The sequence below is a fragment of the Musca domestica genome, unplaced genomic scaffold, assembly GCF_030504385.1.
Source record: "Musca domestica strain aabys unplaced genomic scaffold, Musca_domestica.polishedcontigs.V.1.1 11, whole genome shotgun sequence".
Taxonomy (NCBI): domain Eukaryota; kingdom Metazoa; phylum Arthropoda; class Insecta; order Diptera; family Muscidae; genus Musca; species Musca domestica.
In genome coordinates this window covers 14,518,729-14,532,973 of record NW_026712133.1, presented here as the reverse complement: position 1 = coordinate 14,532,973, position 14,245 = coordinate 14,518,729, and the positions used below count along the sequence as shown (strand labels likewise).

Sequence of the window (14,245 nt, the reverse complement as noted above, 5' to 3'; positions counted from 1 at the left end):
AACAACAACATTGACCTTATTAAGCGACCAGTACTTAAAACAAAAACAAAAAAAATAAATAAAACTATATATAATTATTATAAATGTACTAAGTTCTAAGTTCTAAAAATTAAAATAATAAAAAAAATTGTAAAATAAATAAAAAATAAAAGAACGAAAAAAAACAATTGCATGAATTTTTTTGTACATCCCCTCCAGTGTTTAACAGAAAAAAAACTAAATATGATTTTTTTAAATTTAATATGATTTCTTTAATGTATAAAACTCTAAGTCCAATGTAATACTACATCAATTTGTTTTGTTATACCAGAGAACAAAGAAAGTAATATTTTTGGTAAGTTCTTTTCCCCTTATTTTGCTCTTCTATCCACCTTTGTTGTATCCAGTTTTTTTAGTAGCACAACCTTGTTTCTTTATTCTCACCAAAAAGTTGGTTGCTTGGTATAGCTTTGTATTTTCGATTTTTTGTTTGTTTTCTCAAAATTAATTGGCAATAATTTTTTATACCCCTAGCCATATGACTAGAGAACGGTCTTAGTCTCTAGGTCTCTTTGGGCCAAGTCTGTTTTAGGACATTTAGAGTCGATCTAGCGATGTCCTTCCGTCCGTCTGTCTGACCAGTTGGTGCGCACAATAACTCTCGAAGGGAGTATCCGATTTGGTCCAAACTGGGAACATCGTAATATTATTATCAAACTTAGATCGAGTTAGGAGTTGGGCAATATCAGTTCCCTCCTCCTGGTACATCCCCCTCAAAAGGTCGAAATTAAAAAAAAAAAAAAAACAATTAACAAGTTAAAAAGCAGTAAGTTCGGCCGGGCCGAACTTTGAATACCCTCCACCATTTGGAACGAATTTGAAAATTATCAAAAAAATAAAATTCTTAAAAAATTCTGTTAAAATTTTAAAAATACCAAATATAGCCGTCTATTGGGGTCTATACGACGTGGACCTACATAGGCATTGCTTGTCATAAGCCATTTTTTAAGATAAGCCATATTCAAATTCGAAACTTGAAATAAACAGTGAATAATGTAGCTAAAATCGTCAAAGTATCGTATATAGGGAGGTACCGTTATATCGGAGCTGTGCGAAGACCTGCACCTGCATAGACAATTTTCTGTCACAGGCATCCATTACGAACTTCAAATACGACATCTCAAACAATTTCGATGGGTATTGTACCTAAAATCATCAAAATACCGAACATTGGGAGGTACCCTTATATGGGGGCTATAGGAAGACGTGGACCTGCACAAACAATTTTCTGTCATAGGGTGTAGTTTTTTTTGTTTTGTTTTCTTTTTTTTTTTTTTTTTTTTTTTTGAATCAATTCCAGTGAATAATGTCGCTAAAACTATCAAAATACCGAATATAGGATAGGGAGGTACCGTTATATGGGGGCTATACGAAGACGTGAACCTGCGCAGAAAATTTTCTGTCTTAGGCTGTAGTATCCATTTCGAACTTCAAATACTAAATTTTAAACAATTCCGGTGATTAATGTCGCTAAAATCATCAAAATACCGAATATCGGGAGGTACCGTTATATGGGGGCTATATGAGAGCGTGGACTTGCCTACTAGAAAAATAAACATGTGTGCAAAATTTTAGCCTTCTATCTCAATTCATTCGAAAGATAGCGTGATTACAACAGATAAGAATATCAAGAATATATATACTTTGTTGGGTCTGACATGAGTATTTCGAGGAGTTACAAACGGAATGACCAAGTTAATATACCCTCCATAGTATGGTGGATGGTATAAAAAAGCTGTAAGTCAAAAAATTAAAAAAAAAAATCTAATCTCAAAAACTTTAAAATACCTAATGTTGCCGTTATATTAGGGTCTATACGACGACGTGGTCCTGCCTAGGTAACTTTTGTCATAAGCCATTACATTAATTAAATGCGAAACCTTAAAAAAATTGACAAAAAAATCTATGAAAAATGGAGGTGCCATTATATGAGGTCTATACAAAAACGTGGACCTACACAGACAATTTTCTGTCATAGGCTGGAGTATCCATTACGAACTTCAACTACCGAATTTGAAACAATTCAGGTGAATAATGTCGCTAAAATCATCAAAATACCGAATATCGTCAAGTGCCGTTATATGCGGGCTATACGAAGACGTGGACCTGCACGGAAAATTTTCTGTCATAGGCAGTAGCATCCATTACGAACTTCAAATAACAAATTTCCTGTTGAATAATGCTGCTTAAATCACCAAAATACCGAAAGTAGGAGGGCTATACCAAAACGTGGACCTACATGGCCCAAAGTCCAAACCAAAAGTCTTGCAGACATAATATACATTTGAGTAAAATTTTTTCAACCAACTTCATTTCGTTCGGACTCTAAGTGATTTGCGCAAACGGACAGACGGACAGACGGAGAATTTTATGTTGATCACTTTGTGGGATCTAAAAAGTATATTCCGAGGTGTTACAAACGGAATGACAAACTATACCATCCATACTATGGTGGAGGGTAGGAAAATTATTTACTGCAGAGAAATATGAATAATTATAACTCGTATAAACTGTGATACAAGAGTCGAATTTTCTTCACATTACACACATCACAATATTTTTAATTACCCAAGGTCTTGTCTGAATATGGAATGCAACGGTCCACTCCTTCTGGTACCTCCCCCACAAAGGGTAAATATTTTTAATGTCCATCAAGCTCATAAAACGCGAAATTAACGTCGGATTCCATTCAGACTTAGCATATCTCAATATTTCCCTCAACACAAGATCTGTTATAAAGCTGGTAGAAATCGGAACATTCCTTCTGGTACCTCCCCCACAAAGGGTCAAGAGTTTTCATAACCAAAACGATCATAAAATCCTAAATAATCATCCGGTTCTCTTCATATTTCACACATCCTATTATTTCTACCAACACAATATCTGGTGTGAAGATGGGAAATATAGTTAGACTCCTTCTGGTACCTCACCCCAGCTGAAGCTCTTAAAACGCGAAATTAACATGCGATTCGATTTAGAATTGGTACATCTCAATATTTCCACCAGATCTGTTATAAAGATGGTAAAGATCGGACCATTTATTCTGCTACATTCCCCGCAGCCAATTACTTTCATACTCGGCACATCTCAATGTTTCTATTAACAAAATATCTAGAGTGAAGATGGCATATATCGGTTCACTTCTACTGGGTCAAGATTTTAAAGATCAAAACGCCCAAAGAAAGTGAAATAAGCAACCAACTCTTTCAAATTTCACACATACAAACATTTTTGGTGACACAAGATCTGGTAAGAAGATTATATATATCTGCGAACCCCTTCTGGTACCTCACCCGAAAGGGGTCTGAATTTTTAATACTTTTATCTGTCATAGCAAATCAGCGATTCTTTACAACTTGCTATATCTAAATATTTCTCTCAGCCAGAAACCCGAGATAAATATGAAATTTATGATTTCGCATAAAATTAGATATAAATATTCGATTTTCTTGTAATTGTGCCCATACCAATATTTTTATCTGTACTAGATGAACTGGGAAAATGGAATACTTCGGTCGACTACGTCCGGTACCTCACGCACATTTTAACATTTTCTAAAAATTATCACATATATCATATAAAGTGAAGGAAGTAGTCGATATAGTAACCCTGGTGCGTCGCAATACTTATATCATATTTATGTAGGTCCGATGAGAAATGGATAATATTGACCCATTACTTCGGAATGGTCAACTTTGTAACTTGTTAAATGTGACATTTGCAAAATTGATTTTTTGTTTCAATTAAATTCGGTTAAGTCACAGTGGAGGTGATAGTATTCGGTTAGTAGATCAAAATCCCAAAAGGGTTTTGGCTGCCAGGTCGAACTTTTTAGAGGTCCCATTATATAGTTTTAACCATACACAAATGGATTCAAATTTGTTGCTCTATTCTTGGCAAAATTGATGAGAGAGTTTTTAAATTCACCTATGGGTTACATGAACAAAATGTGGGTCATGTCGGTCCAGGTTTTAGTATAGCCCTAGATTTCTAGTATGTTTATACCCTCCACAATGCATAGTATAGAGGATATATTAAGTTCGTCATTCCGTTTGCATCTCTTCGAAATTATAATTCTAGACCTAAAGAATATATATATACTTTATATTTTTGATCAGAGTAAAATACTAAGCCGATTTAGCCAGGTACGTCCGTATGTCTACCTGGCTGTTGTAATCATGGTAGAGTCCTAACGAATTAAGATAGGAAGCTAAAATTTTGCAGAGATCAGTCTTTTGTGTGCAGGCAGGTCAAGTTCGAGGATGGGCTATATCGGTTCACTATATCGTATAGCCCCCATATATAGCCTCGATATTCGGAATTTTGATGATTTTAGCCACATTTTTCAATGAAATTGCCTGAAAGTCTACAAAAGGAGTCCTCTATGGGTACTTTACGGGCCTGTAAGATAATTGTCTATAAAGGTCCACGATTTCGTATAACTCTCTTACAATCGTACCTCCCGATATTCGATATTTTAATTATTTTAGCCACATTTTCAATGGAATTATCTAAAAATCCACAAAAGGAGTTCCTTGTGAGTACTTTACCACCTGGAAGAGAATTGTCTACATAGGTCCACGATATCGTATTGCCCCCATATAATGGTACCTCCCGATATTCGGTAGTTTGAAGATTTGAGCGAAATTTTTGACAGGAATTGTTTCAAATTTTGTATTTAAAGTTGGAAGCCCGTATAACGAAAATGCAGGTCCACGTCTTCGTATAGCCCACTTATAACGGTAACTCCCTTGTTCCGTATTTTGATAATATTAGCAACATTATTTACCAGAAAATTGTTTCAAATTTCGTATTTGAAACTCAGAATCGCTACTGCGTATATGGCAGAAAATCATATAGCTGCCACGCAACGGTTTTCATTTAAGCGGTATTTTTTCGACGGATTTTTGAAAATTGTCAAGTTTCTTCCAAGTAGCAGCATTATTCACCGGAATTGTTTCGTATTTGAAGTTCTGAATCTCTGAAAAAATACTTATGCAGGGCCACGCCTTCGTATAACCCCCATATATCGGTTTTCATCTGAGCGGTATTTTTAGGCATTTTTTTTTAAATGGTTCAAACTTCTTCCAAATGATGGAGAGTATTAAAAGATCGGCCCGGTCGAAATTAGCTGCTTGTTACTTGTTTTCTCTTCGTTTAAGTCAAATTTGTACCTATACATTTTCGATAGAGCCAATGTAGATTTCGTGTGATCCTTATATCGGAAATGCATTTTTGATTCTTTATCCCAATTAAGTTTCTTCCAATCAGCTTACAATAAATTCCCAAATTTGCCTTATAAATCGCCTTTTGTTAACTTTCAAAATAAAGCAGTTTAAATAACTATTCTCCGTTGAACAATTAACAACTTTTAAACATAAATAACTACAAACACATTCACACACATATACCTACATACACACATGTATACAAATCGAGAGTGACGTAAGTATTTTCTCGCCCCTCTTTCTTGCTTTGTAGTCTATATTATATCTGTCTTTTTGCATTATCTGTCTGTCTTTTGGTCTTTCTGTTCATTCAAGTAGATGAATTATAAATATTTTTGGATGTTAATTGCATGCCTGCACGTACACTACATACGCTACATACATACGTTGCCTAAAGAGTACTTTATTCTAGCCATAGGTTACAATAAGAGCCATAAACTTAACTGGCATCCAACATGCTTAACTCACAACAGCTACATCGACAACATCAGCATCAGCAATTATTGGCTTCAACGGTTAAAAACACGCACACACACAAGTACACAGACTAAAACACTTACAGCTCTAGGACAATGTACTGCACTTTATAAAACTCACATGCACACACACATAAACACACGTCTAAGACAAACAAAATCATCTACTCTCCCAAAACTACAATGTTATATTTATGATACACAAATTTTGTTGTATTAGGGTGTAATGAAAGTTTTGCGGATTGTGTCCTGCCCTCTATAAAGTAGGGATTTCAAATCACAAAACACCAGGTTTAATGGGATTTTTCGAATTCCCAAACAAAAGATTATTTGCTTCAATACTCTGTGATTTTTAATTTTTTACCCTCCACCATTCTATGGAGGGTATATTAACTTTGTCATTCCGTTTGTAACTCCTCATACTAAATACTCATATCAGAGCCAATATAGCATCATTCGCCGGAATTGTTTCAAATTTCGTATTTATAAATGCTGAATCGGTACTGCAGGCTGTAACAAAAAATTGAAAAGCTACGTCTTCGTATAGCCCCCATACAACTGTTCCTCCCGATATTCGGTATTGTGTTAATTTTAGTGACACTTTTTACCGGAATTGATTCAAATTTCGTATTCGTAAGTTCGGAATCGATACTACAGCCTATAACAAACAAGTAAAAAGGCTATAAATTGGACCGGGCCGAACTTTGAATACTCTCCACCATTTGGAACGAATCTGGCAATTTGAAAAAAAACAAGTATAAAAGCTGTAAGTTTGATTACCCTTCACCATTTGGAACAAATTTGGCAATTCTTAAAAACAATAAAATCCGCTAAAATTTCTGTTAAAATATTAAAAATACCGAATGTAACTGTTATATTAGGGTCTATAAGACGACATGGACCTGCATAGGTAGCTTTTGTCATAAGCCCTTACAAAATTCAAATGCGAAACTTAAAAAAAATCGGTGAATAATGTAGCTAAATTCATCAAAATACCGAATATCGGGAGGTACCGTTCTATGGGGGCTATACGAAGACGAAGACCTGCATAGACAAATTTCTGTCATAGGTTGTAGTACCCATTGCGAACTTACGAATATCAAATTTGAAAAATTTCCGGTGAATCATTTCCGGTAAATCACCAAAATACCGAAAAAAGGAGGTAGCATTATATGGGGGCTATACCAAAACGTGGACAAACATGGTCCATTTTCAATATCAAAAGTCCTGCAGACATAGTATACATTTGAGTAAAATGTTATCAACCTACTTCATTCCGTTCGGAAGCTAGACATAGAATTTTATGCTGATCAAGAATATATATACTTTGTGGGGTCTAAAATGTATATTTCGAGGTGTTACAAATGGAATGACACACTTAATATACCCTCTTTACTATTGTGGAGGGTAAAATTACCTTTGAATGACCACGTCTTCATATAGCCCCCATATAAGGGGTTTCATTTGAGAGGTATTTGTCTACAATTTTTTTTTTTAATTTTCAAGTTCCTTCAAAATGGTGGAGGGTATTAAAAGCTCGGCCCGGTCGAACTTAGCTGCTTTTTTTTTTTTTTTTTTTTTTTTGAAACCACTTATTGATAGGGGCTATAGAAAACTCTGGACCTATATAGAAAAATTTTTGCGAAGAGAAATTCAACCTATTGAGAATAAAAAATATCAAGACACTTGAAACCTTAAATCTGCCGTTACAGTTATATGGTGGCTATACCAAAACGTGGACGTTTATAGCCCACTTTCAATATCAAAACTCCTGCAGACCTAACACACATCTGAGTAAAATTTTATCAACCGACTTCATTTCGTCCGGAAGCTACTGTGATTTCTATAGACGGACAGACAGGCGGAGAGACGGACGGAGGAGGAGTTGGCTTATAAATTCCATTTTCACAACAGGTTTCTGAAGTTATGAGAGATATAAGTATTGTTACTCTTTGTAGGGGAGGTACCAGAAGGCGTGGCCTATGTCTATACCATATCTTGTAGTAGTTAGGTAGTATCCATTTCGAATTTCAAATACCAAATTTGAAACAATTCCGGTAAATAATGTCGCTAAAATCATGGGCCATTTACGAACTTAACCTGCTACTGGCAAAATAAACATGTTTGCCAAAGTTTAGCTTTCTATTTCGATTCGTTCGAAAGAGAAAGCACGATTACAACAGACAAACTTTGCAACCCTATATCTCGGGAAGTATTGATTAATTTCACAATTTTTCGTGATTTTAAGATTTTAAAATGAAAAAAGTGTAGAACTTTTGGAATATTAATACCCTTGAGAAAGAGATGATCAGTATTCAAAATAGGCTATATCGGTCCACATGCAGGTATGACCACCATACAACTTTGCCACCTGATTTTTGGAGTTCTGGATGATTCTGCGATCCGTTTATCAATATCGAGAGACCTTTATCTAACATCATATATTAATATCTGGCCCTGCCAAAAAATTACCAATATTGATAGGCTATTTGGTATCCAGATTTTCCGCATTTCGAAGATTGTAGCAAATTACAGCCAAATTTTTATTAGATTGGTATTTTTAGTTCTCGTTGCACAAGAACTTACTTCACGAGCACGATTTAATGTCGGATCAGGTTTTGTATTTTTGACATCCTCTTAAAAAATCTTGAATATAGGTCTAAGATTTAAAATTGGACTATGGGGATGTTAAAGGTCCTAAATTTCGTATATTAATAGATTTTCAGAACTAAAGAGTTCGGTCAGGCTGAAATGGGATGGGAGATATAAAACTTATACTCCCTCAAATATTTTGTTTCGAAATCATTTAAAGTAAAAAATGAAGAAGCGTTCTTCGTAAATTATTAATTTAATGTTCCATTACAAATGCCCGCACCTTTTCATTACACCCTAATATGCAAGAACAACAACCACAACATTTTGTATTGTTAGAAGACATTGCAAACTTTATGAACTTTTTCTGAGGGAATTGTTTGTTAACCTCAGACACTTGACATAAATAACAAAACTAACCCAAACAATTATGTTTCTCTTTTCTTCTTCTTCTTCTTGGGCTTTCTTTCCTTTTTCCATCCGTTTACGTTGATGTCATACCGGATTTGTTGCACACACACACACTCGATGGCCTACCATGTTGGACGAACAATAGCATAAGTCGAACAATGGAATCTTTCGATTGTATATCAAGTGATTCCGAAGAAGGACTGCTGGACGAAATCATAGTTGGCTGTAATTATCAAACCAAACACATGATGCAACGCCTCAAATACCAACAACATCAACATCAAATGCTCCAACAGCAGTATCAGCATCAGCAGCAACATTCAGCCTCCCAGCCATCCCTGGCCATTGGCTATTATCATAGCCAACCGTATTTGTGTCATAAGTCATCGTATGATCCAATGGAATCACCCATCCACTATTGTGATAATACCACACAGATGGATGAGCAGCAAGCGAGTCCGGAGCAGGTCAAGGAAAACAATAGGCAAAATGGCGAAGCACAGTCGGAGCAAAGGTATCATCAATATCCGGTCATGATACGTTGCAGTTCCACCACCGAGAGTGAACTGAATCTAAAAATGGCTAATGGTCATATGGGTAATGCGAATCGTGGAAGTATTTGCTCCTCAGAAAGTACCACCAGTGTGACGGGAACTACCATAATGTCGCATGAAGATACAGATCAATCATCCATTACCACCCAGCTGGAGGTTTTCGATTATGAGTCGCATAATTTGAAAGAGAATTTGAGTTTGAACAATCTGACTGTGGCCCATAGCCAGGCGGGAACGGGAGCGGGAACTTCATCTTCCAACGCCCATAGTGTGGCCAATGCCATTGGAGCCTCATCATCATCGGCAGCGGCCATAGCAGCCGCAGCGGCCTTGGGTCCATCCTTCAACCACCAATTGACCGCCGACATGTGTAATTTTAAGAACTCCAAGAGTCGTCGTTTGGAATACTCGCTGAAATGCCTAAAATATGGACGTAGCAATCCTTCACAGGATTCAGCATTTGGTTCCCTAACCGATAATGATCTTTCAACGGGATCCTCCTTTCGTTTGAGCAGTTTCCAATCAATTTCATCACCCATAGATGAGGGTGTGGAAGATGTTATAATTGCCACAACAACAGCGGGTCTGGAGACCTGTTTGGAGTTGGCCACCGTTCCACGTAACATGGTGTCACAGGATTCGGCCATATCATCTCCCTGTCGGGAATCTTCTCCCAATAATTTTCTACACATTGAGGATGGTTCGTGTTCGGGTGCCTCTAGTTCTTCGGGATCCACGGGTAACCTGAGACCTCAACACTTTCCGGTGTCGTTGTCACCGAAAATTTTGGTCACAGCCACCACAAATTCCAGCAACTCCAGCTTGGCCTCGACATCGGGATCGCAACAACAACAATCGCAGCAGCAACAACAACAACAAAATCCCACACAACAACAGTTTGATCCCCCAAAAATCCTGGTAAATGATCAAAATTCCATATACACCACATCACCCTCCAAGAAATCGGGTACCATTGAGGTATTCTCCCAGAAATATCGGGTTAGCTCCTTTGAGGATATGTCCCCAGCAAAGCGCAGCAGTTCCAGTGACAAGCAACATTTGAAAAATGTTAATCGTCTGGCTTTTCGTTCGCTGGAAGAGGAACGACGCATTGATAACGCCTTTATGCCCATTACCGATCGGGTGCACTCCGACAATCGGGTCAATGTCCACAGTGAGAAGTACAAGAAATTGACCCATGCCTCATTTCGCATTAGCAAGACCTCCAGCCAGGTGACCATGTATGACACATCGCCGGGCCAGATGATAACCTCCTCGCCTGGTAGCTCTACCATGCTGGCCCAATGTGGCCAATCTCTGGAGTTGCAAAGACCAGCCACTGTGGTGGGTTCATCCAGCTCCCGCCAAACCATGTGGCGTGACAGCAAATTCTATCGTAAAAATCGCATTGCCAAGTCGAATGATTCCCTGCTGGAAACCTCGCCCAATCACTCGGCCCGTCTGTCACCCTCTTCGCTGAGAGACAATCACTATGACAGCTCATCCTCGTACGGCAGCCGAAGCCACAGTCGACAATCATTGAATCGTGGCGGTTCCATTAATGAAATAATGGGATCCAACCACACCCTCGGTCCGGAGATAACAGTTACCACCAGTTTTTGCAATCAAACCAATTCCGCGTCATCGCAGCACAGCAACAGTCGCCGTTACTGCAGCTCCAAGAGTGAAGATCTCGGTGATTCCAATGATTATTTGCGCGTGATGGATGCTCGCAAATCCTATTCCGAGAGGCATTTGGTGACCTTCGAAACGACTCTAAAACAGACAGCCATCAATAATACCATGCCGCTGGATGGTAGTGATCCATACTATCAGTCCGAGGATGATTTGAGTTTCAAAGAAGACAATAATGGTTACGGCGGGGCGGGAAAATATCAGAATCAAAATATTCCACCACCGCTCCAGCCTCAAAGGCCACGTCATTATCAGCAAGGCAGTAAGACGCATGCAGCCACTCACAAATACAACAGCTACGACTATCATTATCACCAGGCCTCCAATTCGAAACAGCAGCAGGCATCCTCTTCGTCTTCCTCGGCCATCTCATCGTTGACCAAGTCCGGAGGCAATGGCAACACTGCTAAGCGTTCCCACCCAAATCAGCTAAGCTGGAGCACATGTTCAATAAATCGCCTAAAAACGACCAATATTAAGACCACCTCGTTGGCCACGTTACCCAACTGTCAACTGTCAGCGAATTTAAGCAGTTCCTCGAGGGCTGCAACCGCCTACAATTTAAGTCCACAGCATCAGGGCCAGGCATCGGCATCATATCACTATCATCAACATCGTTCACCCTCGCCAAAGCTGGCCTCGACATCGGCCTCAACCTCGCCCACACCATCATCTTCGTCCACGAATACCAACACCAATTCCCATCACCTAGATACCACCAAGTCACCCAAGAAGTCCTCTTCACGCAATCCCCTTGTGTTCAAGTCGTTAAACAACTCCTCCGGTTCCTCCATTAATGCAACAGCTGGGCCCGCTGGCGGAGGTGGTGATACCAGCAGTGACAATGGCAGTCATAATTTAAGCTTTGGCCCCAACACCTCCTCCTCCTCCTCGCCCGATGAGTCGCCCACACATCGTTCAATCAGTGGCATTGAGCTGGCCAAGATCTTTTCAATGGATTCGAAGAGTGGTTCCAACAATTGCAGTGAAGAGAAAACACCATTACTGGATAGTGTGGAAATGTCACCTATTAGCCCCACGGGTCCCGAGGAGGAGGACGACGACGAGAAAGATGGTGATCATACTGATTCCAACAGTCGTGCTGAAGCTGCCGCCACCGGCTCTCCCAAAGACACCAAATAGAATTCTCCCCCAGAAAAAAAAAACAAAAGAAATTGTGATAAAAAATATTATTAAAACGAATGGCAAATTGCATAAAATGTAATGCGATAAGAAAATGAGAGCAAAGCAAAATGGAAACCAAAGTTCTTTAGCAAATGAAAAAAAAAATAAATAGAAATCCCAATAATATTCAGTTAAGTAGTTGAGAAATTTTAATCCAATTCCATGGTAGAAGTTTAGGACAAAATAAAAGCGAAAACAAAGTTGACTAGTGAAAAAACCACAACAAAATAAAAACAAAAACAACACGATAATGCTTTCAATCAATTTATGATTAAGGTAGGGATATTTTATGGAAGGGTGAAGGAAGGGGAAGGGAGAAAGAGGATAAGTGAGAGAGAGAGAGTTCCACATGTTATTCGAATAATTTAAATCATAGCACTCATTTTCACTCCGGAGCGAAATTTACTCGAGTCTACTCTTATTTACAGAGTCTACTCTTCGCTTCTTTGTTTTGTGCGGCAGCGCTCTCGGGAGGTACCGTTACATGGGTGCTATACATAAACGTGGACCTGCATACGAAATTTTTTTGTCATTGGCTGTAGTACTCATTACGAACTTCAAATACCAAATTTGAAACAATTCCGGTGAATAATGTCGCTAAAATCATCAAAATACCGAATATCGGGAGGTACCGTGGGGGCTATACGAAGACGTGGACCTACATTGCCCATTTTCAATACCAAAAGTCCTGCAGACATAATATACATTAGAGTAAATATTTATCAATTTACTTCATTTCGTTCGGAAGCTAGAGTGATTTCCACAGACGGATAGACAGACGGGCATCGCTAAATCGACATAGAACTTCATGCTAATCAAGAATATGTACACTTTATGGGGTCTAAAATGTAAATTACGAGGTGTTACAAACGGAATGACAAACTTAATCTACCCTCCATACTATGGTGGAGGAGGAGGTTTTTTTTAATATTTATGAGTTTTTGGCGTTTAGATAAGACTTAGACTTTTGACGCTTCTAAGACCTGTAGTAGAATTTAATGAAAAAAAATTTTGAAGAATATTTTGACTTCCTAGGACTCCGTTTAGAGGGAGTTTTTAAACATATTTTGGAAAAAGGACCAAAAAGACCCTCTTTCTTGATTTTGACGCTTTAGTGTTAAAGAATCCAAAAATACCAATATAATTCTCGTGTTTTTATCTGCAATATTGCCAAAGACACTATATACCTAAATCAAACGGATTCCAAGGAATTTTAATGTGAAAATTTCAAAAAATGTCCGGGAGAGGGCAACTTACTCCTTCTATTTAGATTATTATTAAAAAATTCAATTTTGTCGAATAGTGTTATAACAAAAGCTGTTTGTTTTATTTTCTCTTCTACGTTTGTAGTCCCTCTCCCTCTCTCTCTCTCTCTCTCTCTTCGCTCTTTCTCTAACCATAAAGAAGTCTAATGAAGCAAAGTGAAGTAGCCGTAAAAAAATGTAATTTTAAGTATTAAACAAAGCTTTCTGCAAAAACAATAATTTCTCTATTAAAAAAAAAAACAACTCTATAATGTTTATTGTATATTTACCTTTACAATTATTTAAAGTATTTACTATTATTATTATTAAATATTATTATTATTATAAAACAACAAAAAAGGTCCATTTAACTTAAAAAAAAAAAAAAAACTAAAATAAAACTTCAATTTTTTTTAGGCTTTTAAGATATTTTATTGACAATTCAAATAAAACAACAACTACAACAAGCGAAATAAATAAAGCGAAAATAAATTCATCTGCATATATTTTAAAGGATTACAAAACAACAATACGATATACATAAAAATATACATACAAACTTAATTGCACACTCTGAAATCACATGCAAACAAAACAAAAAAAAGAACACACACCTCCATCCTTATGATTAAATTTTAAGGATCTAATCGATGAGACGAAAAAAAAATTAGATTTTTAGTATAACAAAACAAAAAAAAAAAAACAAATAAACGACAAACGTTTTGAAATCCAAACCAAAAATAAGACTTTAGCTTCAAATGAAAACAAAAAAAGAAAAAAACATATATACGAAATAAAACAATGCGAATTAATTATTTAAA

At 37.3% G+C, this 14,245-nt stretch overlaps 1 protein-coding gene across 1 annotated transcript; it reads left to right on the top strand.

The window, feature by feature from the left end:
- The first annotated feature begins 11 nt into the window (after positions 1-11).
- LOC109612086 (rho GTPase-activating protein gacF-like) lies at positions 12-13,687 on the top strand. Its single transcript, XM_020035790.2, has 2 exons — positions 12-334; positions 8,892-13,687. Exon 2 carries the CDS (start codon positions 8,905-8,907, stop codon positions 12,136-12,138), a length of 3,234 nt encoding a protein of 1,077 aa, XP_019891349.1. The 5' UTR covers positions 12-334; positions 8,892-8,904; the 3' UTR covers positions 12,139-13,687.
- Positions 13,688-14,245: the final 558 nt, after the last annotated feature.

Excerpts from the sequence above, each read along its gene's own strand:
- LOC109612086 (XM_020035790.2), top strand. The coding sequence starts at position 8,905 with ATGGAATCTTTCGATTGTATATCAAGTGATTCCGAAGAAGGACTGCTG.